This window comes from Phaenicophaeus curvirostris, chromosome 1 (genome assembly GCF_032191515.1).
Source record: "Phaenicophaeus curvirostris isolate KB17595 chromosome 1, BPBGC_Pcur_1.0, whole genome shotgun sequence".
In the NCBI taxonomy this organism is placed as follows: domain Eukaryota; kingdom Metazoa; phylum Chordata; class Aves; order Cuculiformes; family Cuculidae; genus Phaenicophaeus; species Phaenicophaeus curvirostris.
This window is the reverse complement of record NC_091392.1, coordinates 41,976,023-41,999,001: the sequence shown is the minus strand read 5'-3', so window position 1 is coordinate 41,999,001 and position 22,979 is coordinate 41,976,023. Positions and strand designations below refer to the sequence as shown.

Here is a 22,979-nt window from a genome sequence, read left to right as displayed (position 1 = left end):
GCGTGGCTTGGCGAGGAGTGGCCCTGCCATTGGCTGAGGAGAAAGGGGGCGGGGCTTGGGAAGGAGGAGGCCTCGCCATTGGCTAAGGAGAGAGAAGGGGCGGGGATTGAAAATGATCCCTGCCTTTGGCTGAGGCGCGCGAGGTGGGGGCGGGGCTAGCGGAGGACAAGGCCAATGGGCGCTCAGAGGAGGCGGGTCTTCCCGCGCTGATTGGCCCAGGGGGCGGTGATTGGCTGAGCGCGGGCGGGGCTGGCGGGGCCGGTGGCCATGTCGGAGTGGGGCTCGTTCTACCGGGGCGAGGGGCCCGAGGAGCCGGAGGGGGATGGCGAGGACGAGCAGCAGGAGGGGGAGGCGGTCGGTAAGGGACCAACACCCCCTCCCAGAGCGCCGCGAGGGCCCTCGGGGCGCCGCCTGCTAAGCCTTCTCCCCCTTTTCCGTAGCGACTTCCCGGTTCTCGGGGCGGGACAGCCTGGTTTTCTTGGTCGATGCCTCCAAGGCCATGTTCGAGTCCGAGGGGGATGGCGAGACGCCCTTCGAGATGACCCTGCAGGTGAGGCTGCCCTCCCGGTCCCGGTGTCACCGCCCGGGGTGGCTCTGGGTTCGTGGAATCAGAGAATCGCCAGGGTGGAAAAGAGCTCTGAGATTTTCGAGTCCAGCCATTCCTGTCTGCCACCAAACCGTGTCCCTAAGCACCTCATCTCCCTGTCTTACATACCTCTAGGGCTGGGGCTTCCCTGGGCAACCTGTGCCAGTGCCTCACCACCCCCATTGTGAAGAAATTCTTCCTTATATCTAGTCTAAAACTTCCCCTCTCTAGTTTATACCATTGCCTCTCGTCCTATCACTACAAGCCTTTGTAAACAGTCTCTCCCCAGTTTTCTCGTAGCCCTTTCAGGTACTGGAGGGTGAGGCTCTCGAACAGGTTGCCCAGGGAAGTTGTAGATGCCCCATCCCTGGAGGTGTTCAAGGCCAGATTGGATGAGGCTTTGAGCAACCTGATCCAGTGGGAATATTTAGACTAGACATAAGGAGGAATTTTTTCACCATGAGGGTGGTGAGGCAGTGGCACAGGTTGCCCAGGGAAGCTGTGGCTGCCCCATGCCTGGAGGTGTTCAAGATCAGGTTGGATGGAGCCTTGGGCAGCCTGGTCTGGTGGGAGGTGTCCCTGCCCATGGCAGGGGGGTTGGAACTAGATGATCTTTAAGATCTCTTCCAACCCAAACCATTCTATGATTCTATGGGCCATTTCCAGTGTTGGTTAGGGAGATGTTGGTAGAATGAACCATCAATCAATGTTCATGCTGATGTATTTATGAGATGTCTTTGTTTCAGTTATCTTGCTTGTAAAAGAGGAATAGTGATGAAAAATACATACGGCTGTGTGCTGAGAAAAAAGCCTCTTGAAAAACAAGATCCTAAATCCCTTCTCCCATTGAAATTTACCTTAAAGCATTTGTTATGGCTCTTTAGTTTGCTAGAGTCTTGTATAAACTGCTGATTACCAAAGACAAAACTCCCATATCATTACTGCAGTTGATGTTCCTCATATTTTGATCTGTGTGTTTTTTTTCCAGTGCATCCGGAATGTGTATACCAGCAAAATTATTAGCAGTGACAGGGACCTGTTAGGTGTCGTGTTCTATGGTACAGAGAACAACAAGAATGTGGCAGATTTCAAGCACATCTATGTTCTTCAGGAGCTGGAAAATCCAGGTAAAGGCAATAAAGTGATATGAAGGTTGTGTAGAAAGAGTAAGGCTGTCTGTTTAGCAGCATTGTCAGTAACTGGTCTTGCTGAAAATAGGGAGCAGTCAGCAAAAAAACCCCAAAAACCTGTTACCAAGACGTAGGGGGGAAGTAGATGTAGAAATTGATTGAAAGTGTAGAAACTTAGTGGGAGCTTAGCTTTTTATGTTGTAGTTGGTGCAGTTGCCTTTCTTGTGTTGTTCTGTCTTAATGTGGTGGTTCATTTGCTATCTACTAAACCTAAATGGATTTTAACAGCACTATTGAAAGCCTGTCATGTGTCTGCTGCACTCCAGAAAAGTGGGTGTACGTGCTGAGGCTCCACAGATTCCAGCTGGTGGAGAATACCACAGCATGGCAGAGGTCCGATGGGAATTCTGGAGGTCGTCTTGTCTAACTTTCCTGCTCAAGCAGGGCCAGCTATAGCAGGTTGTCCAGTGTTACCTGTTTAGGGTGGTTCTGTCTCTTCTTTTAATAATAAGCTTTGCAATTCTTGAATTTAGCTCTTCTATTTTCTTAGAATTACCTAGTGTATGCTTGATAACGAGTGTCAGTAGTAGTAGGAGGGCAAAGAATGCATGCTAGCGGTGACAGATTCTTTGGCAGCGGGGAGTCCCGTGGTGGTATTTTGTCTACTAGGTTTTAATAGCAGCCTATACCTCTGAGGAGGTTTCATTGTATTATCTTAACTAAGGTACAGGTTAGTGTTCTTGCTGTCTTGCTTTGATAGTGCATGGGATTCTCCTGTGAGAACTATGCCTTGTTCTAGTTTCAGAATTAATTACTATGGGGACCTGACAAAACTTTCTTCTCCCTTTTCTGGCAGCAGGTGCCTTAGTCTTCTCATTCATCCTTCCTCCTTCCCTGCTTGCGTTTTTCCCTGTGTTAGAGGCAGTAGCTTTGCCATCCTTATAAAGGCAGTGCAGGTGAAAGGTGGGTGTTGTTAAAAAGCAAGAGATTTGTATATTTGCTGCCCCTGGAGAGCAGCATGTTCTGGACAAGGAAGAAATATGATAGTTAGTTGTTATGTAGTACATAATTAGGAACGCTTATGCTATTAATTGTCAGCTGAGGACATAGAAATAAAACAGTAAATGGCAGGAGGGAATGATATTTTCAGATGAGATTTCAAGGATGCTATAGAATTTGAGTGAAGGACAAAGGAACAACCTCTGCAGAATGCAGTAGGTGAAAAATGAAACCTTTTATCCCTTTGAGGAGTTATGGGAGAAAACAGAGAACCTGCTGTTTTTCAGGTGCGAAAAGGAGTTGGGCTGAAGTAGACCAGAGAGCTTTAAAAAGTCCCTGGTACCTACCCTGAATGTTGCTGTGCTCCACGTGGTGAGCTATAGGCTGCATCTGACCTCTAGGTTGTTTCTATCTGGCATGTGAGGCAAAGGAGCAGGAGGAACTCTCCACCTTCCCAACACGACTTGTCCTTTCAGTGCCGAGGGTTTGTGATACTTTGATCCCTCCCACAACAGGAAGAGCCTCGCATTGGTGCCAGGACAACTCTTGGCCCCAGTTGGTGCTTTCAAGTAGTAGCTGTCTTGCAATATTGCAAAGATTAGGCTTTGCTGAGCAATTTTCTCAGCCAGGCATTGGAAGGGCACCACCACAGAGGTACTCTAGGATGTTACCCCACAGAAGCAGTCATGGTGCCGAGCCTGATAAGGTTTAAGAAGCATTTGTACAACACCCTCGGACACGTGGTGTGAATGTTGGGTTTGTTCTGTGTAGGGACAGAGGCTGGACCTGATGATTCTTGTGGGTCCCTTCCAACTCAGGATGTTCTATGAATCCACATAGTCATCAGCTGCAAGTGGCTCACGGTGCATGTTTAAAAGTGTATGTGGTAGGTCTTTGAGTATTTCTAATGCATGCAAATGCTATTATTGCTGTCCCTAGGTGCAAAGCGTGTTCTAGAGCTGGACCAATACAGGGGAGATGAAGGACGAGTGCTTTTCCGCGAGACCTTTGGCCACAATGCTGACTATTCGCTGGGTGAAGCGCTCTGGGCCTGCTCCAATCTCTTCAGTGATGTCCGAGTCAGACTGAGTCACAAAAGAATCATGCTCTTCACCAACGAAGATAACCCTCATGCCAATGACAGTGCTAAAGCCAAGCTGGCCAGGACCAGAGCCAGTGATCTGAGAGACACAGGTCATTATTTTCCTCCTTTAATTTCAGACAGAATGGAAGTAACCTATCCCTGCAGCAGATGTTAACTGCATTGCAAGTTCTTGATGTAGAGACAATGTAAAATCATCAGAACTGAGGAATCTTTCTGAAGCTTTCTAAATTAGAAATTTGGTATTTAATTCAATTAGAAAAGCTGTTATCCAATCTAGTATTCAACAACTAGTGCTTATTTTCTAGGATCTCTTTTTCTGCTCTGATAGCATAAATTGACTTGAGAGGGCAGTGGAAAGCAAACTCATATTTTATTTTTCCAGTATTTCCAGGAAGGGAATAGCAGTCCTATACTGACACAAAAGGAAAATTACTTGAATGGTTCCATTTTGAATTAGCTGAAGAACAGCAGCCTGATCTCAGAGACTGGAGGCCAAATGCTTCATTAGTTCAGCTGTGGGTTTTGGGGAGTTCAAGCAGATGTGCTGGATCTAGAAGCTGTGAAGCTTCCTTAATCCATTAGCCCTTGTAACGGGGGAAGGGGAATTTCTGAACTTATTACTTGCCTCTGTGCCTGAGGTAAGGTTATGCTTTGTAGGGGCTGGTCAGAGCTGTTTTATACACAGTGTTGTCCAGATTCTTAATTAGGAAGGGAACATTTTCTGTGTTGTGTTGTGCTGACTGAAGTTGAAGAATGTCTTCTGCCTCTTTCCCTAGAAACCTTCACATCTGGTGTAGACAACAATTTGGACCTTATTAATTTTTGGATTCTTTGCTTACATAGAGAAATCCGGGAGTGCTGAGGAACGTGCTGATGTAGGAAGAAAGCAGTTTCTCTGGTCTTCCTCCTAACTCTTACTTTGTTTCTAGGTATCATCCTGGACCTGATGCATTTGAAGAAACCTGGAGGGTTCGATATCTTATTGTTCTACAGGGACATCATAAATGTAGCAGAGGATGAGGACCTTGGGATCCAACCTGAGGAATCAGAAAAACTGGAACATCTCATGAAGAAAGTACGAGCAAAGGAGACAAGGAAACGGACTTTAGTCAGGTTTGTGCCAAGTTATATTACATTCAGTGGAGGCACCTGATGTTTAGACTGCTTTTCACCTGCCTTTTCTGCAGTGATTGGTTTACAAAACCATCAGTGCTTACAATCCTTAATCTTAATTTCTCAGACCAAGATTGGTGTTTCTTCCATAGCTTCCAAGGATATTTGTCTTTGGTGGATGAGAAGAATGGAGACTGAAGCTAGGCCTTCTTTTTTCTTCTGCACCATCTCCTGTATTGACATTGGCCAGAAATGATAATTTTTTAATAAACAACATCATTGCCAAGTAAAATACTTAACAAAAAATCTACAACATGTAAAATTATTAGTTTATAGTGAAAACTAATTGAAATGAGGCTTTTCTTACTGATAATAACTTAGAAAAAATTAATCTCAATGTGACTGGTATTTTGGCCTATTAGTAAATCAATACATGTGTCCAGTCTGCGTAGACACTCGATGTGGGTTCACACAGCGTTGGTATTTCTGATGTTCTACTGAAAGATAAGAGATACTTACAGAGAGATTAAAGGGATCTTGACAAAGCAGATAGAAACTATTTTTGGAACCATGTACTCCACAACAGTTGGGGTTTTTGAATGAGTGATTCCAGAGGAGAACGATGTGGAAACACAGTAAGGGAATGAACTTCACAGCCTGGTGGGTTTTGTATACATCTTTTTAACAAAAATAATCCCAACCTGAGCTGCTGACACTAGTATTCTTGCTCCTGCTTGCTGCTTTATTTTCCTCTTCTGGAATATTGCTGAAGTTTTCTAATAATTGAGGAGGAAGAATCCCATACCAGTGATACTTTTAACAGGAGAGGAAGTAACTTTGATAGTCATTCACTGTTCTGCTCTCAGAACTCGTAGATTACCTCCAATTTAAAACTTTTACATCTGAATTTTTCATAGAATCATAGAATAGTTAGGGTTGGAAGAGACTTTAAAGATCATCCAGTTCTAACCCCGCTGCCCTGGGCAGGGATACCTCCCACCAGCCCAGGCTGCTCAAGGCCCCATCCAGCCTGGCCTGGAACACCTCCAGGGATGGGGCAGCCACAGCTTCCCTGGGCAACCTGTGCCAGTGCCTCACCGCCCTCATTGTGAAGAAATTCCTCCTATTTTGCTCTAACTTCTGATTGATTATTTTGTTTTTTCTTAAATCATGGTATTGTTTGTCTTGATGGGGTTCTTTGGGGGAATTTTGCCTTCTGCTGACATCCTGTTGTATTAAGCCCAGATGTGAGCTTGTCCTGTGCTCTGCATGAGCATAGCTGCCCTTCAGAGTGAGAAAAAGATGGAGGAAGTGTGGTAAATTTTTTGTGTTTAAATCATTTTTATGAACAGAAGTGACAGCACTGCAAGAATGTTTTTGTAAAAGTGAAATTACTACTCAAGTAATAGTGTGTTTTCAGAATACATATGATTTTAGGGGAGGAGAATAGGAGGACATTAGAGAAAGTAAGTTATCTGAGGAGGTGATTTTCTTTTGCAAAAGCCATCTTTTGGAAATCTCAAGTCTGTGTCTGCTTTTTTATACAGATTAAATCTGTACCTAAGCAAAGATCTGTCACTTGCTGTTGGTGTTTACAACCTTCTTCAAAAAGCTTATAAGCCCTACCCAGTGAAGCTTTATCGGGAAACTAACGAGCCAGTTAAAACAAAACCAAGGACGTTTAATGGGAAAACAGGCAGCCTGCTCCTGCCCAGTGACACAAAAAGAGCTCAGGTAACGCATTGATTTTGTGCCTGCATTTTTTGTCTCTGTGATGTCGGGGGGTGCATGCTGATTCTCTTGTTGCTTCTGTTTCTATTTTGCTTTCAAGATCAGATGCAGAAATACTTGCCTCTGTCTGCCTCTGGTGATAGCCTGGTCACTTTGTAAGCTATGCATAGTGAGAGTGGGTTGTTTTGCTGGTGTGATTGTCAAGGAAAAGAATAGTTGCTGGTGGAATTGTGCTCAGGAGAACAGGTTGCTTCTTTCTTTAAGGCAGAACCGGCTTGTCAGAGCCTGAGCTTATCTGGTCTTGTGCTGTCACTGCTGGCGTTATCTTTTGATTCATTAGGAATAGATTTTATCCATTTTATTAAGCATACAAATGTGAATCACAGGGGTGGCTTGAAGCTCTTTTCCAAACCAATTAAAAAAGGTGTATTACCTTTGTCTTTTTTATTTTGTTACTTGCTTTGCCTCCCTGCTTGATAGTTTGGCTGATGGAGATATAATGTTGTGTTCTGTTGAGGCACAGCCTCGTATCAAAGCAGGATATGCAGTTGCTAGGTATATTACAAGTGCACTTGGTGTGTCTTTCCATGCTAAAGGCTCTTAAAGCTGTTATCTGGAGATTAAATATTTAAAATTTATTTATCCTAGACATGAGTTTCTTGAAATACAGTACTGGAGATGAATAGAGAGTTGAGCATTAAGCTTTGGTGCTTAACTTTGGCAGCTGGACTATGATATGGTTTTGTGACTTAGGAGTGATGGTTCAAAGACGTTGTTTCTTGGTCACTGTTTCTGCCAGGAGCAGCAACTGCTGAGGCAAGTGTAGAATCAGACAGGGTCTCTGAAAATATCTGATCCAACCCAGCCCAGAACAAGACTCACAAAACCAGATCAGGTTGCTTAGGGTTTGTTTGCAACAGGTCTGAAGAACTCCAAGGATGAGATGTGACAGCCTCTCCGCTCAAAGACTTAAGAGCTGCCTTGTAAAAGTGCCTAAGGCTAATGTCCCGGTGGAATTTCCCTTGGGACAACGGTCACAGACTGTGACTTGCCATTTCAGTGTGCACTAATGAGTAGAGTTTGCTCTGTCTTGTCTATAACCTTCTTTTCATTAATGGCAAACGGCACTTGCATCCTCTTCCCTTCCCCCCTCCAATTTTTTTTTTAATGCTAACAGCACCACTATCTTCTCTTCCCTCATTTAGACATATGGGAACCGCCAGATTGTGCTGGAGAAAGAGGAAACAGAAGAATTAAAACGGTTTGATTCTCCAGGCTTGTTCCTGATTGGCTTCAAACCACTTTCAATGCTAAAACAGCACCACCATATCAAGCCCTCCCAGTTCCTTTATCCTGAGGAGTCCTTAGTAAGTGGTAAGCAAAGACGGCAAGAGAAGATTCATTGCCTTGCATATTAGGGTAACCAACTGATTCATAGTCTGTTGAAGTGGGGATCATCCAGTGTGGAATCTTTGTCTTTATCTTAATAAATTGCTAATATTAAAAAGTATCAAATTAACTATTACTACTGCTCCTCTCTAGCTGCAGTTAATTCTTATTTTCTTCCGTGGCAGAGGAGCTGATTTGACTTCATATTTCATCCGTCATGACAAGCAGCTCATCGAACTGTGCGGATGTAATCTCAAAATATTTGATTTTGTCATTTATGAAAGTGAAGGATCCTAATACCAGACAAGTGTTTTTACCTTAAAGTATCTTTAAGGTCCCTTCCAACCCAAACCTAATACCAGACAAGAAGGCAAAGGTGGTGGAAAAAAAAACCAAATAAAAGACCAAGCCCCAGAACAATGAAGATAATTGCTGTTAAGTCCATATCAGCTAGGAGTGGAAACACAGTACTTGGGAAGTATGGTTGAATTAACAGCATTTCATAGGCTTGTAAAGAGAGGAGGAAAGCATGATTCAGACTGCCTTTTTTTCACTTTTTATGTGTCTATGTAGGTCTGCTTATGTAGAAATATAGAATTAATCCATCCCAAGTTGCAAAAGTGAAGCAAGAACTCCAGCTCCCTACTATTGGATAAAGAGGGCTAAGTTCTGATCAGATGCTTTGCAGTGTCTGACTGAAGAAGAGCCTTTACACTAGCTTGTCCAGGTTAGCACTTTCCTGAATCAAACACCTTACTTACATGTTAGTCTTTTCTTGACCATCACATCTGGTAAAATACAAAGCAAACACATGCCTGGAAAGAGGAATATTGCAATCTGAATTCTTAGTGTGTTACTTCTGCAGAAGGTCCTATGATGTGCTGCTACTGTGATGTCCCACCAGACCAGAAGGAGGCTTTGTACATACCCATTTCCCATTTTCAAATGTATTTAATTGCTCAGGTGCTAGTGCTTCCATTTCTTTCACCAGAACTCTCACTGCTCAGGCCAGGAGAGACACTAACATCATTTACAAGGGTTCTGCTTTCTAAAAGTTGCTTTTTACCTCTGAAACATTGCAAGCATCTCAAATAAGTCACAAGTATTGGAACTGTCGTATCTAAGGTCATGTTCTAGAACAAAGGAGCAAAGCTGTCAATCTGACCAATGCAGTCTTTACTTTGCAGGGAGTACAACGCTATTTAATGCTTTATTGATTAAATGCTTGGAGAAGGAGGTGATGGCACTGTGCAGATACACCGCCCGCCGGAACACCCCCCCTCGCTTCGTGGCCCTGGTTCCCCAGGAGGAAGAGGTGGATGAGCAGAAAGTGCAGGTGGCCCCTCCAGGTATTAGAAGAGATGCTGCTTTTCCCTGCATGATTGGATGCAGTCAGCACAACAGCCTGCTGCATTGTGTAAAAATATCCCTGGCGCCGCTCACCTTAAAACCGGGGAGAGTGCTTTCCAACGTCCCTTTTGGAAATCAGTTTCTTCCTTTCAGGAGGTTGTAGAGGTGGATGTTGGTCTCTTCTCCCAAGTGGCAGGTGATAGGACAAGATGGAATGGCTTCAGGCTGCGCAAGGGGAAGCTTAGATTGGACATTGGGGAAAAATTTCTTCACAGGAAGGGTTCTCAAGCACTGGCACGGGCTGCCCAGGGAGGTGGTTGAGTCCCCATCCCTGGAAGTGTTTAAAAACAGGTAGATGAGTTGCCTGGGGACGTGATTTAGGTACAGTTAGAGTCGATGATCTCTAAGTTTTTTTCCAATACAATGATTCTATGATATTGGATCTATTTTTAAGAGTCCAGTTGCATCAGTACTTGCTCAGGTGTAACATGGCTACAGTATTTTCCTGCTTACTATCTTTTTATAAGTAGATTTAAGTAACTTAACTTACAAGTTAAAAGCCTTTTTTTCCTGTTTGCTGACCAGACAGAATGTCTTTCTCTGAATTTTATGGTGTCCTTGGATGCATTTTAAAGCCTTAAATAAATAATGTCACATACTGAGCCTCACACTAGCAGCTGAGTGGGGAATGATCACGAAGCAAAGGCAGATTCTTGCTCTTTTCTATTTTCTGACCTATTTAACTGGAAAATCCTCTTCTGGGAAGGAGGTAAAGTAAGGAAATAACACTGCTTGTGTACAGTCTAAAGAACTTGAGAAATAAATTGTGGGCATTAACTTAATTTTCAAACAAGCCTTTTTCAGGTTGATACCAAGTGAGAGATAGGAAAGGTGCATGGCTTGATCTGTATTAGAAGGTGACAAGTTTCCAGCTCTTAGCTATGCATTTAGTTTGAATCTCTTTCAAAAGGCCATTAGTGATGTTGGTAATATACACTGAGGTTGGTGTTGGTAATACACATTTAGAGTGTCATGCTGTAAGTACCAGGAGGTATTTGCTGTTGTTTACAGCAAAAAAGTAGCTAGTTTGGCGAGTTGTCAGACCTAGCTAATGAGCATCTTGGTCAGCACAGACAGGGCATGGATCTGTTCAAGTGATTCCAGAGGAGGCCACGAAGGTGATCAGAGGGCTGAAGCACCTCCCATACGAGGACAGACTGAGAGAATTGTGGTTGTTCAGCCTGGAGAAGAGAAGGCTCTGAGGAGACCTTGTAGCTACCTTCCAGTACTTGAAGGGGGCCAACAGGAAAGCTGGGGAGGGGCTGTTTATCAGGGAGCGCAGCAATGGGACAAGGGGTGACGGTTTTAAGCTGAAAGAGGGGAGATTTAGATTAGCTATTAGGAAGAAAATTTTTATTGTGAGGGCGGTGAGGCACTGGCACAGGTTGCCCAGGGAAGCTGTGGCTGCCCCATCCCTGGAGGTGTTCAAGGCCAGGTTGGGGCCTTGGGCAGCCTGGTCTGGTGGGAGGTGTCCCTGCCCATGGCAGGGGGGCTGGAACTGGATGATCTTTAAGGTCCCTTCCAACCCAAACCATTTTATGATTCTGTGTTAACTGTTCCCTGCTCTCTCTCTTTTGTGTAGGTTTCCACATCATTTTCCTACCATATGCAGATGACAAACGGAATGTTGATTTTACAGAAAAGGTGCCAGCCAGTCAAGAGCAGGTGGACAAAATGAAAGAAATAATTCAAAAACTCCGATTCAAATACAGGTACATAGAGATAAATTGTGTACGGGGCGTGTGTGTGTGGGTGAGGAAGAAAACACAGCGCTGTTGCTTACCTTGTTGCATATGTTGTTCAGCTGTGGCGTCCACAAGATGAGATTTTGATGCAAATTGCTTCCCTTTGCAGTAGCTTTGTCCAAACTTTATTCTTAATTATTCTGAATACCCAGGCACCGCATGCAGAATGTAGCATGTTCTGGAGTTCTTCACAGAATTGCTCTTGTTCTCTGGGCTGTTGTCATTTGTTGCAGAGGTATCACATTTTATTGTGATTCTGGCAATCCGTTGCAGATCAGACCTGGATCGTTTAAATTAGAGCGCCTTAGAGAGAGCAGTTAGGCTTTTGTCATTATAGAGAGAATAATCTTTAAGTGCTTTTATAGGAGATTTTTTTTTTCTGGATATGTGGAAAGTAGCATAACTGGTAATAAGTTGAGTACCACCGTCTCCGTTTGCCTTGCATAGCTTTCTAAGTCTCACACAGCATTCTAATGTGTGATGCATGACAGGGTAATGATTCAGCAGGTAAACTGAAAAGAGGAAGAGCAGTTCTTATGATGAGATTAATTGTTACATGGGGAAGAGGGAAGTTTTACTTTGAAATCGATTTTGCGTGTCTTGTTTGTTTTCTTGGCAGCATGCATTGACATTTTTGGGAACTCTTGACAGGACTGACAGCTTTGAGAACCCAGTTTTGCAGCAGCACTTCAGGAATCTGGAGGCTTTGGCGCTGGATATGATGGAACCAGAACAAGCTGAAGATCTTACAAGTAAGAATTATTGATGGGGTGAAGGGAGGTGAGGTAGAGGGCTCTTGACTTTGTTCCAGGTCAGAGATGTGCTACTACAAAGCAAAATGTCTTTTAAAAAATATTTCTGTTGCGTGCAGTTCTAAGATGTAGAATTCTGGATGTGTCCATTCTGAAATATTGAAACCTTACAGTCTAACACTGTCACTTTTAAGATTAAAAAAATTTGTTCGCTTTCCCTCCAAAATTAAAATTTAATCACATTTGTTCTATGGTGACAAATGTTCTGTCTGAATTCCTCATTTCAGGAGTCTAGTCAATATTCATTTCAGTCTGATAAAGGGACAGAATTACTTAAGAAATTGTGCTGCTAGGAGGCAATGATGCCACCTTGTGACTGTGAGAGTTTCTATGTAAGAACATACTGTTGAAGAACAGAAAACTAATCCTGAAGGGGAAGTTCCTTTTTTAAACTATGCTGTGCTCTACAGATAGCGTGAGAGTAACTATTTCTCTCTTCTGAAGTGACACCTAACAAATAATCTAGGTCCCTGTGCTTGCTGTCATTCAAATACATCACAGAAACAAGCTATTCTGCCTCAAACTGCTCACAACTTTAGATAGTAACCTATTGTATTTTAAATATCTGAGAATAGACCTGGGTAACAGCGCAGCCAGGTAGGAGATCTTCTGCATCACCTCAACCATATCAGTTTTATTCTGTGCATATATTTTCTTTTCAGGGGTGTGTGGGAGTCCATTAAATATGTATTACACAAACTCTTGGTACTACCAAGAGCTGTAACTTTCTCATTGATGAATATCCCAGCATAGGGCTTTGTGGTTTGCATGCTTGCTGGACACTTGCTAGTAATTACAGAATCACAATTGTATCTGGTGACGGCATCATTTGGACTTCCCGGTGATCACTCTGGTTTTGAGAGGGCAAATCTTTCTCTTTTGCCAGTGCCAAAGGCTGAAGAGATGAACCGCAGGCTGGGCAACCTGGTGGAGGAGTTTAAGGAGCTAGTTTATCCCCCTGACTACAATCCTGATGGGAAGGCTGTAAAGCGAAAACAAGGTAAGTAGTGACAGCGCAGATGTGCAACACGATGCCTGTGTTCTTTTTTTAGGGGCTTCTGCATTTTCAGTTTGTCTGGCAGCTTTAAGAAGCTGCTTGTGCGATAGCTCTTTACTCATCTCCACAACAAAGAGGACTTAAAGCCAGCGGTGAGTCTTAGAAAGTGGAGGATATAGCGGTATCCAGCTAAAGAACTGCTGGAATGAGAAACGGGGTAGTGAAAAAATAGAGAAGTATAGGATGAAACGTGGGTAAATTAATGCCAAATATGTATTTTTTTTTATTATTGTTTTGTCATTATTAACAACCTTGGCTCTTTTAGAATCATAGAATAGTTTGGGTTGGAAGGGACCTTAAAGATCATCCAGTTCCAGCCCCTCTGCCATGGGCAGGGACACCTCCCACTAGACTAAGCTGCTCAGGGTCCCATCCAACCTGGCCTTGAACACCTCCAGGGATGGAGGTACAACAGAGTAGTAAACTTGTTCATGCTTTCAGTTTGTGTTTGTGGGGGGGAAATAGATTTTTATGCATGGGCTGTTTAGCAAGTCCAAAATAGGCATCTTTAGGGCTTAATATCTAAGTAACGCTGAAGTTACATGCGTTGCTTGGCAGTCCATGAAGTTCTGCATAAAGTGGGAGTGTCAGTCAGCTGAACTCGCTGGGGAATAGTTGCATTCTCCTGTCTGGATGAGAGTATCTTAAAAGTTTCATTTGAGGGTGCTTCCCATCAGAACACAAAAGTTTCATACTTGAGTTTTGAGTCATTCACATGACTTGCGTAGCGAGTGACAACTACTTCAATAAAACAAAATATGGGAACTAGGTCTGTGAGCGTGTAGGTAGCTGTTGAAGTACCGCCTGCTAACAGCCATTAACCGTGATGTGTATAAGAAACATTAATGTCCTTCTTACTAAGAAGCTAATTTAAAATCTTGATGATCTAAAATTTGTCTTTCCAGCTTCTGATGGTCCGACTGAGAAGAAGCCCAAGGTAGAAATCTCAAAAGATGAGCTGCGGAGCCATGTGCAGAAGGGCACGCTGGGGAAGCTCACGGTGCCTGTTCTGAAGGAGGCATGCAGGATTTGTGGGCTGAAGGGTGGGGGGAAGAAACAGGAGCTCATGGACACGCTAACCGAATACTTCAGTGAGCACTGATCAGGAGCAGAAGGCCCTGGTTGACTTCTGTCTGCTTATTTTGGTTGTTTTAAGCACATGCTGCGTCTGTTTAATCTTGTAGGAGAAGGTGACCAAATGTTGGTGCATCTAACAGCGGAGAAACTTTTTACCCTTAGTTGTGAAACATCTGTGCAAGTCACAGTAGCCAAAGGCAGAAATAAATTCCCTGCTCCCTTAGGTCACCCACTGCGAGTAAATACAGTTGTGCCTTCCTCGTTTCTTAATAAAGTTATTTTGGACTTCTTACTTGGCGACACTGGCTGTGCCATCTTTGCATCATAAAGACGGTGAAACTCACAGACTACTGTGCAGGCTTCACTACTCCAATCTGTGCTTTAAATATAAAAAATATCAAGTTGCAGAGAGTAGCTCTTGTTACATCCACTATTTATTTTTCTTTAATCGCACTTGTGAAGGGTGCAGCTGGGGCTTTGGTTTGGTTTTTAAACTTCCACGCCTGGCATGCCCCACTTGGCTTGTAGTGCAAGATGATTAAACCCTGTAACCAGTACCCTTGCTCAAGAAAACAGTCCAAATTGTTTGGCTTAACTGTAGGTTCCTGTGGGGTGCAAAGATGGGATACATGATGTATCCATTCTTGTTGAGTGGTGTTTTCAGGGACTCCTGTGTTTGGCACACAAACTATTGGGCAACTGATTGAACAATTAAGTTTTATATGAATGTCGTGACTGTGCTGTAGTGTGGCACGCGCACCAGAGCCAGCTGGGAATGCTCTCTGGGCACTGTGACCACAGCTCTCCTCCAAAGAGCAGGTGGCCCACGTTAAGCTGTGCAGTGCTGAATCGTTAAGGTTGGAGAAGACCTCTAAGATACCTCTCTTTTGAGACCTCACCTGGAGCACTGTGTCCAGTTCTGGAATCCTCAACGTAAGAAGTAAATGGAGCTGTTGGAACAGGTTCAGAGGAGGCTACAAGGATGATCCAAGGGCTGGAGCACCTCCCATATGAGGACAGGCTGAGAGAGTTGGGGGTTGTTCAGCCTGGAGAAGAGAAGGTTGTCAGGAGACCTTATAGTGACCTTCCAGTATCTGAAGGGGCTGCAGGAAAGCTGGAGAGGGACTTTTTACAAAGGCAGGGAGTGATAGAACTACGGGCAATGGCTTTGAACTGGAGAGGCGAGAATTTCTTTACCATGAGGGTACAGGTTGCCCAGGGAAGCTGTGGCTGCCCCATCCCTGGAGGTGTTCAAGGCCAGGCTGGATGGGGTTTAAGTAGCCTGATCTGGTGGGAGGTGTCCCTGCCCACGGCAGGGGGGGTTGGAGCTGGATGATCTTTAAGGTCCCTTCCAACCCAAACCGTTCTGTGACGCTATGACTCTTAAGATCAGCCAGTCCACCTGTCAGCCTAACACCACCCTGTCTACTAAACCATGTCATGAAGCACCACAGATACATGTTTCTGAACACCTCCAGAGAAGGAGACGCCACCACTTCTCTGGGCAGCCCATGCCAGTGCTTCACCGCTCTGTCAGTAAAGAAATGTTTCCTAAAATCCAACCTAAACCTCCCCTGGCACAACTTGAGGTCATTTCCTCTCATCCTATCGCTTGTTCCTTGGGAGAAGAGACCAACACCCACCTCTCCACAACCTCCTTTCAGGCAGTTGTAGAGAGCCATAAGGTCTCCCCTCAGCCTCCTCCAGACTAAGCAGTCCCAGTTCCCTCAGCTGCTCCCAAGACTTGGTCTCCAGCCCCTTCACCAGCCTCACTGCCCTTCTCTGGATACGCTCCAGCAGTTCAGTGTCAAGCCACACAGTCTGTTAATAGAGATTTGCCTAAGTAATCAACTTATTTTTGCCCTTTGGCAGAGAAGTTACTGTAAATACTTGTCTTAGCAAGACTTGAAAACAATAAAATAGCAAGGCTGTCCTGTCCTTATTTGGTGAATTTTCACTCCCCCAACACCCATATTAACTTTTCTCCTGGTTTGCTAACCCCCAGGCTCACTGTTCCAGGCTTTGCACGACTGCAGCATGATTCTTATAGGTTATTACATCTTCCTCCTGGTTTGCTTGATTTTTTTTTTCTCAAAGCAGATCATTGCATGAAGCAGAAGTTCAGCAGGGATGCTTACAGCAGGCTTCAGAGCAGACAAATCAAGACAGTTTCGCTTGCTTAAGAATCCTTTATTTCTGCTCCTTATGTGCTTTGCCTTACAACAGCTGTCCCGGCATGGTACAATAGGGCAAAGCTGTGGTTTTAAACACCACTGGCTCCATTGTCAGCGTTGGCAGAAGGGAACAGGAGCGTTTCTAAACCCCATACAAATGAAAGGACTCTAATCTTTAGCTCACCTCAGCAAGGGTATTAGTTACCAGCCATTTACAAAAACAGACAGACATTATTTGTCTTCAGTCTTTCATGAGCTGATTTTGTCTGCCTGGGAGTTACTGAAGGTAGGAAGTTAGCGCCTCCATGGAAACATTACAGAACATTTATTTTCCCTTCTGCTGTTGCAGCTAATTGTCTTTCCACGTTAGCTTTGCTTTGGCATCCTGCAATAGAAAACAGATTTGATACGACTAGCTCCCACACAAAGGTTTATACTCTTCTGCTCGAAGCAGTAAATGAATTTATCATACAATAAGCATTTAACTAAAGCTAGCTCCATAAAACCACCCCTAATCCAGAATGTTGGTGGTGCTTCAAACTTTCGCAGAACATCGGAATTATCTAGCATTCTCTTCTTGAGACACAAGTTGTTTTATCAGAAAAATATTGTGCTTTTCGTTGCCTTGGCTGTGACTTCAACGGTTTCTCTTCTAGGCAGGTGATTAGACCAGCTTCCCTAGAAGCACGGGATATGTAGGGTACTTGTCAGCGACAGCAGGCTGCTCTCTGCTGCGTATTTGTACTTAAATACCCTAGGAGGCCCAAGCTTATCGATAACTGTCCACACAAAGAAAACAGGAGTATTAACTACCACACTGCAATAGCTTTAAGGTGACCTCAGAGCAGATTATTTTATAAGTAGGAACACTCTAGTTGTTGCAAATGCTTCCCTGAGGGAACGACAATGAGATTCAGCTTTGTCAGCAATTTTATTTTTCTTAAAAAGTCAATATTTAAAAATAAGCGAGATAAGAGATCTCCCCTTGTGCACTGCTGCAAGATTTCTGCTCCCCATACAGCTCTCACAGAAGTCTCATGTGGTTTCGAGAAGAAAAAGGGTTGTGCTGTGTGCACTGAACCTGACTCTGTCCACTGCGGCCACTGCTGCTTTATGCACTGTCTGTGTGTATAAAGCTTTATACGGACTCCATCACTTACAGCAACAACTCCGGCCGTGCGGGGAACCGACCTGCCCTACCAAACCATTCAGGAACACAGTTAATCACGCCTGTTAGAGGCTGAAGCTTAAAAGAAATACTGCAACGCAGAGGAAGCTCCTGGGTGGGTTAAAAAAGCCCTGAGCAGGCAAACATGGGAGATCAAGGGGTGACATTTTTTTCTTTCTTTTAAACATCAAACAGGAAATACAGTTGTACAATCACTTTTCCAGAAGTAACACCATGAGAATGAATGCATTGGAGTGGAAGAGGGGAGAGCAGGGGCAGAAACACCAGGAATTAAGCCACTGTTAAACAAAAAAAAAAAATGTGGTGTTTTGAAATGAAACACTGATATCAAAACTATAATCTCAAATGAAGCTAAACATTAATTCCCTCTGACCTCAACTTTCCTGTTCCACACACACAAACTCAGGGGCATTTAGACCAACAGTCTTTCTATAGCTTGCTGGACAGACTGGATCTGAGGCTTTAGCTGTGATCCCTCCTTGATGGTGATGGAGCAGGCGATGACAGGCCGGGAAACGCCACACGCCCGGCCCAGGGCTTGCTTGGAGCGCACAAACACATAAGGGACGTTCTTGTCCTCGCAGAGAAGAGGGAGGTGCAGGATGATCTCCAAGGGCTCTGCATCTGCTGCCATCACAATGAATTCCGCTATCCCTCGGTTCAGTGTTTTGGTGGCTGTAAAAGAAACTGGAGAGTAAGTCTAGGTCCTTCTGGAAAGCACACATCGTGAAAAAAAACACTAGGAATTGGTGCAGGCAAGAAGATGTGGTAGCCAAAGGAAAATGGAAGCTGTAGGGCTAGGGAGCGGGTTACCCTCAGGGATGCCACCTGGGATGTCATGCCCAGTGCTGCCCTCAAACTCAGCTGATTCGCCAAGGGAGTGAGGCCAGCCCAGAGCTGGGGAGCACCATGGATGAGGGGAGACTGAGGGAGCTGGATTTCTTTAGCTCAGAGAGAGGCGGGAGTCAGGGGATGCAGCTGCTGTCTTCCACTGCTTCAAGGGGACTGCAGAGAAGATGGAGCCAGGCTGTGCTCATGAGCACATTGGAAAAATGCTAAGTTGCAGACTTGAGACTTTTGCTACAGGTTGATTCTGGGAACGTGCTGTAAGTTAACATTCCCCTCAGCTCGTGAGAAGGGTTTAAGCCATGTGTCATGGATCCTGAGAGACTGGAGATTCTATCCCTTGGGATTGTTTTTTTTAAAGTCTAACTAGGCAAAGCCCCAAGTAACCAGATCAAATTGTGAAGAGAGATGCTCTTTGAGCAGGTTGCTCTGGAGACCGCCAGAGATCCACTCCAACCCAAATCTTTTAATGATTCCAAACTGGCTGGGTGTCTCGTAATCCCAGCTGGACACCACTAAAGCACGCACGATCGCAGGACAGGCACCAGGAACGCAGTCTGGGCACCTGCCAGAACTGTATATAAGTGTTGAACGGATTACAGCTTAGTTCTGTCCCTGAACATTGCTTAAGCATGCCAGCAGGAGGAAGGAAGAGAGGGACACCTGCAATATGGACAACATGATTGAAAGCAGCCCTGCAGACAAGGACTTGGGGGTGATGATTGATGAGAAGCTCGACATGAGCCAGCAATATGCACTCGCAGCCCAGAAGGCCAAACCGTATCCTGGGCTACATCAAAAGACGCATGTCCAGCAGGTTGAGGGAAGTGATTCTGCCCCTCTGTTCGTCTCTTGTGAGACCTCACCTGGAGTATTGTGTCTAGTTCTGGCATCCTCAACATGAGAAGGACATGGAGCTGTTGGAACGGGTCCAGAGGAGGGCTACAAGGACGAACAGAGGGCTGGAGCACCTCCCATAGAAGGGCAGGCTGAGAGAGTTGGGGTTGTTCAGTCTGAAGAGAAAGCTCTGAGAAGACCTTATAGCAACCTTTCAGTACCTGAAAGGGGCCTACAAGAAAGCTAGGGAGGAACTGTTCACAAAGGCTTGTGATGATAGGACAAGGGGGAACAGGTATAAACTGGAGAGGGGCAGATTTAGACTAGGCATAAAGAAGAATTTCTTCATCATGAGAGTGGTGAAGCACTGGCACAGGTTGTCCAGGGAAGCTGTGGCTGCCCCATCCCTGAAGGTGTTCAAGGCCAGGCTGGATGGGGCTTTGAGCAGCCTAGTCTGGTGGGAGGTGTCCCTGCCCATGGCAGGGGGGTTGGAACTGGTTGATTTTTAAGGTCCCTTCCAACCCAAATCACTCTATGATTCTATGAATTTTGATATCCACATAACATCAGTGGCGTACTGCTAGAGAGAAGAGACAATCCCCAGCCACAGCTTCTCACAAGATCCTTGCTATATTGCAGACTTCGCAACAGACAAGTCTTACCTTCATTGGCTCCCTTGCGTAGCTGCTTATAGTTGCAGGATTGCTGCACAAGATCCAGTAGTGTTTTGGTAAGCTGCGCATCAGCCAGTGGGTAAGCTTTGGGATTCACTTCTGCCTCCGTCTAGGAAAAGAAAAACATGAAGAGTATTACAACAGGAGCAGAGGGGGCTTTGTTCTGAACAACAGCACACAGGCATCGTGTCCACCACATATATTGGACATGCAATATATGTGGCCCTGCAGGTACACTAAAATCCCTACTACATTTTATTTATAAAAAGGGAAAAGTCCTTCTTCTCATATTCAAAACAGAGAGTATCTCTGCCCACCAGACAGACAATTTATATCCCACAAACTAGCAGTAGTGAACTTACAGGACAGTGTTCAGGCATTTCCTCCCCCAGACACTACATAAAATGAACCTTTTCAGTGCACAAGGAGCAAGCTCCAGCCAGCAGCAAATTAACAAGCCCAAACGTGAATTTTAAAAAAGTCCCAAGAACATACATAGAATCATAGAATGGTTTGGGTTGGAAGAGACCTTAAAGATCCTCCAGTTCCAAACCCCCTGCCACGGGTGGGACACCTCCCACCAAACCAAGTCACTCAAAGCCCCATCCAACCTGGCCTTGAACACCTCCAGGGATGGGGCAGCCACAGCTTCCCTGGACAACCTGTGCCAGTGCCTCACCACCCTCACAGGAAAGAATTTCTTCCTAATATCTCATCTAAACCTCCCCTCCTTCAGCTTAAAACCGCTACATCTCGTCCTCTCCCTGCACTCCCTGATAAACGGCCGAACCCCAGCTTTCCTGTAGCCTCCCTTTAACTACTGGGAGGCCTCAGTAAGATTAACTTCTGCTAATTACAAGTAGCGCCTAAACGTTAAGGCCAAGGGCGCAGCCAGCGAAGCTACTAGCGGCATTATCGCCCCCACGTGCCGACTGTCCGCGCCTCCCCCCCGGTTCCCCCGTCCCCCAGTGCCGCCGGGCGCTGCCCTCGCCCCGTTGGTCCCCACGTGCCGCTCACCATGGCCGCGGCCTGGGCGGGGCGGAGCGGGGCGGCCCGGTCGCTGCTCTCTCCGCCCGATCGCGCCGAAGGAGAAGGAAGCGGAAGCGGAAGCGCTACTGGTGCGCGCGCGACGCGTCGCCGCCGGAAGTGAGGCGACCGCGCGCGCCGGGGCCAATGGGCGAGGCGATGGGGAGGGGGCGGGGCTTAGGTTAAGGGGGCGGGGCTAATAGACGAGGGGCGGGGCCAAGCCCCCCCCGGTCTTATAGAATCAGCAGGTTGGAAAAGACTCACTGGATCATTGAGTCCAACCATTCCAATCTCCTTTCAGGAGAAGAGGAGGCTGAGGGGAGACCTCATTGCTCTCTACAATTACCTGAAAGGAGGTTGTGGAGAGGAGGGAGCTGGTCTCTTCTCCCAAGTGACAGGGGACAGGACAAGGGGGAATCATAGAATCATAGAATAACCAGGTTGGAAGAGACCCACCGGATCATCGAGTCCAACCATTCCTATCAAACACTAAACCATGTCCCTTAGCACCTCGTCCACCCGTGCCTTAAACACCTCCAGGGAAGGTGACTCAACCACCTCCCTGGGCAGCCTCTGCCAGGGACCAATGACCCTTTCTGTGAAATGTTTTTTCCTAAAGTCCAACCTAAATCTCCCCTGGCGGAGCTTGAGGCCATTCCCTCTTGTCCTGTCCCCTGTCACTTGGCAGAAGAGGCCAGCTCCCTCTTCTCCACAACCTCCTTTCAGGTAGTTGTAGAGAGCAATGAGGTCTCCCCTCAGCCTCCTCTTCTCCAGGCTAAACAACCCCAGCTCTCTCAGCCGTTCCTCATAAGGCCTGTTCTCCAGCCCCCTCACCAGCATTTTTGCTCTTCTCTGGACTCTCTCCAGAGCCTCAACATCCTTCTTGTGGTGAAGGGCCCAGAACTGAACACGGGATTCGAGCAGCGGTCTCACCAGTGCTGAGTACAGAGGGAGAATAACCTCCCTGGACCTGCTGGTCACGCCGTTTCTGATCCAAGCCAAGATGCCATTGGTCTTCTTGGCCACCTGGGCACACTGCTGGCTCATGTTCAGTCGCTGTCAACCAACACCCCCAGGTCCCTCTCCTCCAGGCAGCTTTCTAGACAGACTTCTCCTAGTCTGTAGCACTGCATAGGGTTGTTGTGCCGGCTTCAAGCTCCACCAGGGGAGGTTCAGGCTGGACATCAGGAAAAAATATTTCACAGAAAGGGTCATTGGGCACTGGCAGAGGCTGCCCAGGGAGGTGGTTGTGTCACCTTCCCTGGAGGTGTTTAAGGGACGGGTGGATGAGGTGCTGAGGGGCTGGATTAGTGATTGATGGGAATGGTTGGACTCGATGATCCACTGGGTCCTTTCCAACCTAGTGCTCCTGTGACTCCGAGTGCCACCTCACCCTCCCCCGTCTCTACAACCTACCCACCCCCCCTCCACCCCCACTCGGCCGGGGCTGCTCCAGGCCACGCCCCTTTCCTCTAACCCCGCCCCGTTCTCGCGGCCGCGCCCCCCGGGGGCAGCGCGTGCCGGGGCGATGGCGGGTCCTTGCGCCCTTCACGGGGGGCGGGGGGCGCTGTCTCTGCGGCCGCCGCTCTGCCTGCCCTGCGCCCTGCGCACCCTGGGCGACGGCGGCGCCTCGGTGGGGGCAGCTCCTTCCCCTTCCCCCTTCCCCTTTCTCCTTTCCCCTTTCTCCTTTCCCCTTTTCCTTTCCCCTTCCCCCTCCCACTCCCCCTTTCCCCTCCCCTTTCCCCTCCCCATTTCCCCTCCCCCTTTCCCCTCCCCCTTTCCCCTTTCCCCTCCCCCTTTCCCCTCCCCCTTTCCCCTTCCCCTCCCCCCTTCACCTTCCCTTTCCCCCTTCCCCTTTCCCTTTTCCCTTTCCCCTCCCCCTTCCCCTCCCCTTCCCCTCCCCCTTTCCCCTTTCCCCTCCCCCTTTCCCCTCCCCCTTTCCCCTTCCCCTCCCCCCTTCCCCTTCCCTTTCCCCCTTCCCCTTTTCCCTTTCCCCTTCCCCTTCCCCTCCCCTTCCCCTCCCCCTTTCCCCTTCCCCTTTCCCCTTCCCCTTTCCCCTTCCCCTTTCCCCTTCCCCTT

At 46.5% G+C, this 22,979-nt stretch overlaps 2 protein-coding genes across 2 annotated transcripts; one reads left to right on the top strand and one right to left on the bottom strand.

Annotated features, from left to right (window-relative positions):
• Positions 1 to 261: 261 nt before the first annotated feature.
• On the top strand, positions 262 to 14,446 carry XRCC6 (X-ray repair cross complementing 6). Its single transcript, XM_069854819.1, has 12 exons — positions 262 to 358; positions 441 to 550; positions 1,575 to 1,713; positions 3,655 to 3,909; positions 4,750 to 4,933; positions 6,481 to 6,667; positions 7,870 to 8,038; positions 9,241 to 9,402; positions 11,046 to 11,175; positions 11,860 to 11,960; positions 12,907 to 13,020; positions 13,983 to 14,446. Exons 1-12 carry the CDS (start codon positions 268 to 270, stop codon positions 14,177 to 14,179), a joined length of 1,839 nt encoding a protein of 612 aa, XP_069710920.1. The 5' UTR covers positions 262 to 267; the 3' UTR covers positions 14,180 to 14,446.
• A 2,794-nt stretch (positions 14,447 to 17,240) lies between these two features.
• SNU13 (small nuclear ribonucleoprotein 13) lies at positions 17,241 to 21,005 on the bottom strand. Its single transcript, XM_069855101.1, has 3 exons — positions 20,892 to 21,005; positions 19,863 to 19,983; positions 17,241 to 18,192 (listed from the first exon to the last, which is right to left on the bottom strand). Exons 1-3 carry the CDS (start codon positions 20,892 to 20,894, stop codon positions 17,930 to 17,932), a joined length of 387 nt encoding a protein of 128 aa, XP_069711202.1. The 5' UTR covers positions 20,895 to 21,005; the 3' UTR covers positions 17,241 to 17,929.
• Between the last annotated feature and the right edge of the window lie 1,974 nt (positions 21,006 to 22,979).

What these genes read in the sequence shown, in the direction of transcription:
- XRCC6 (XM_069854819.1), top strand. Translation starts at nt 268, where the DNA reads ATGTCGGAGTGGGGCTCGTTCTACCGGGGCGAGGGGCCCGAGGAGCCG. An exon ending in CAGTGATCTGAGAGACACAG is followed by an intron (nt 3,910 to 4,749) that starts GTCATTATTTTC and finishes CTTTGTTTCTAG; the next exon opens with GTATCATCCTGGACCTGATG. An exon ending in AGGAAACGGACTTTAGTCAG is followed by an intron (nt 4,934 to 6,480) that starts GTTTGTGCCAAG and finishes TTTTTTATACAG; the next exon opens with ATTAAATCTGTACCTAAGCA.
- SNU13 (XM_069855101.1), bottom strand. An exon ending in ACGCAAGGGAGCCAATGAAG is followed by an intron (nt 18,193 to 19,862) that starts GTAAGACTTGTC and finishes TTTCTTTTACAG; the next exon opens with CCACCAAAACACTGAACCGA.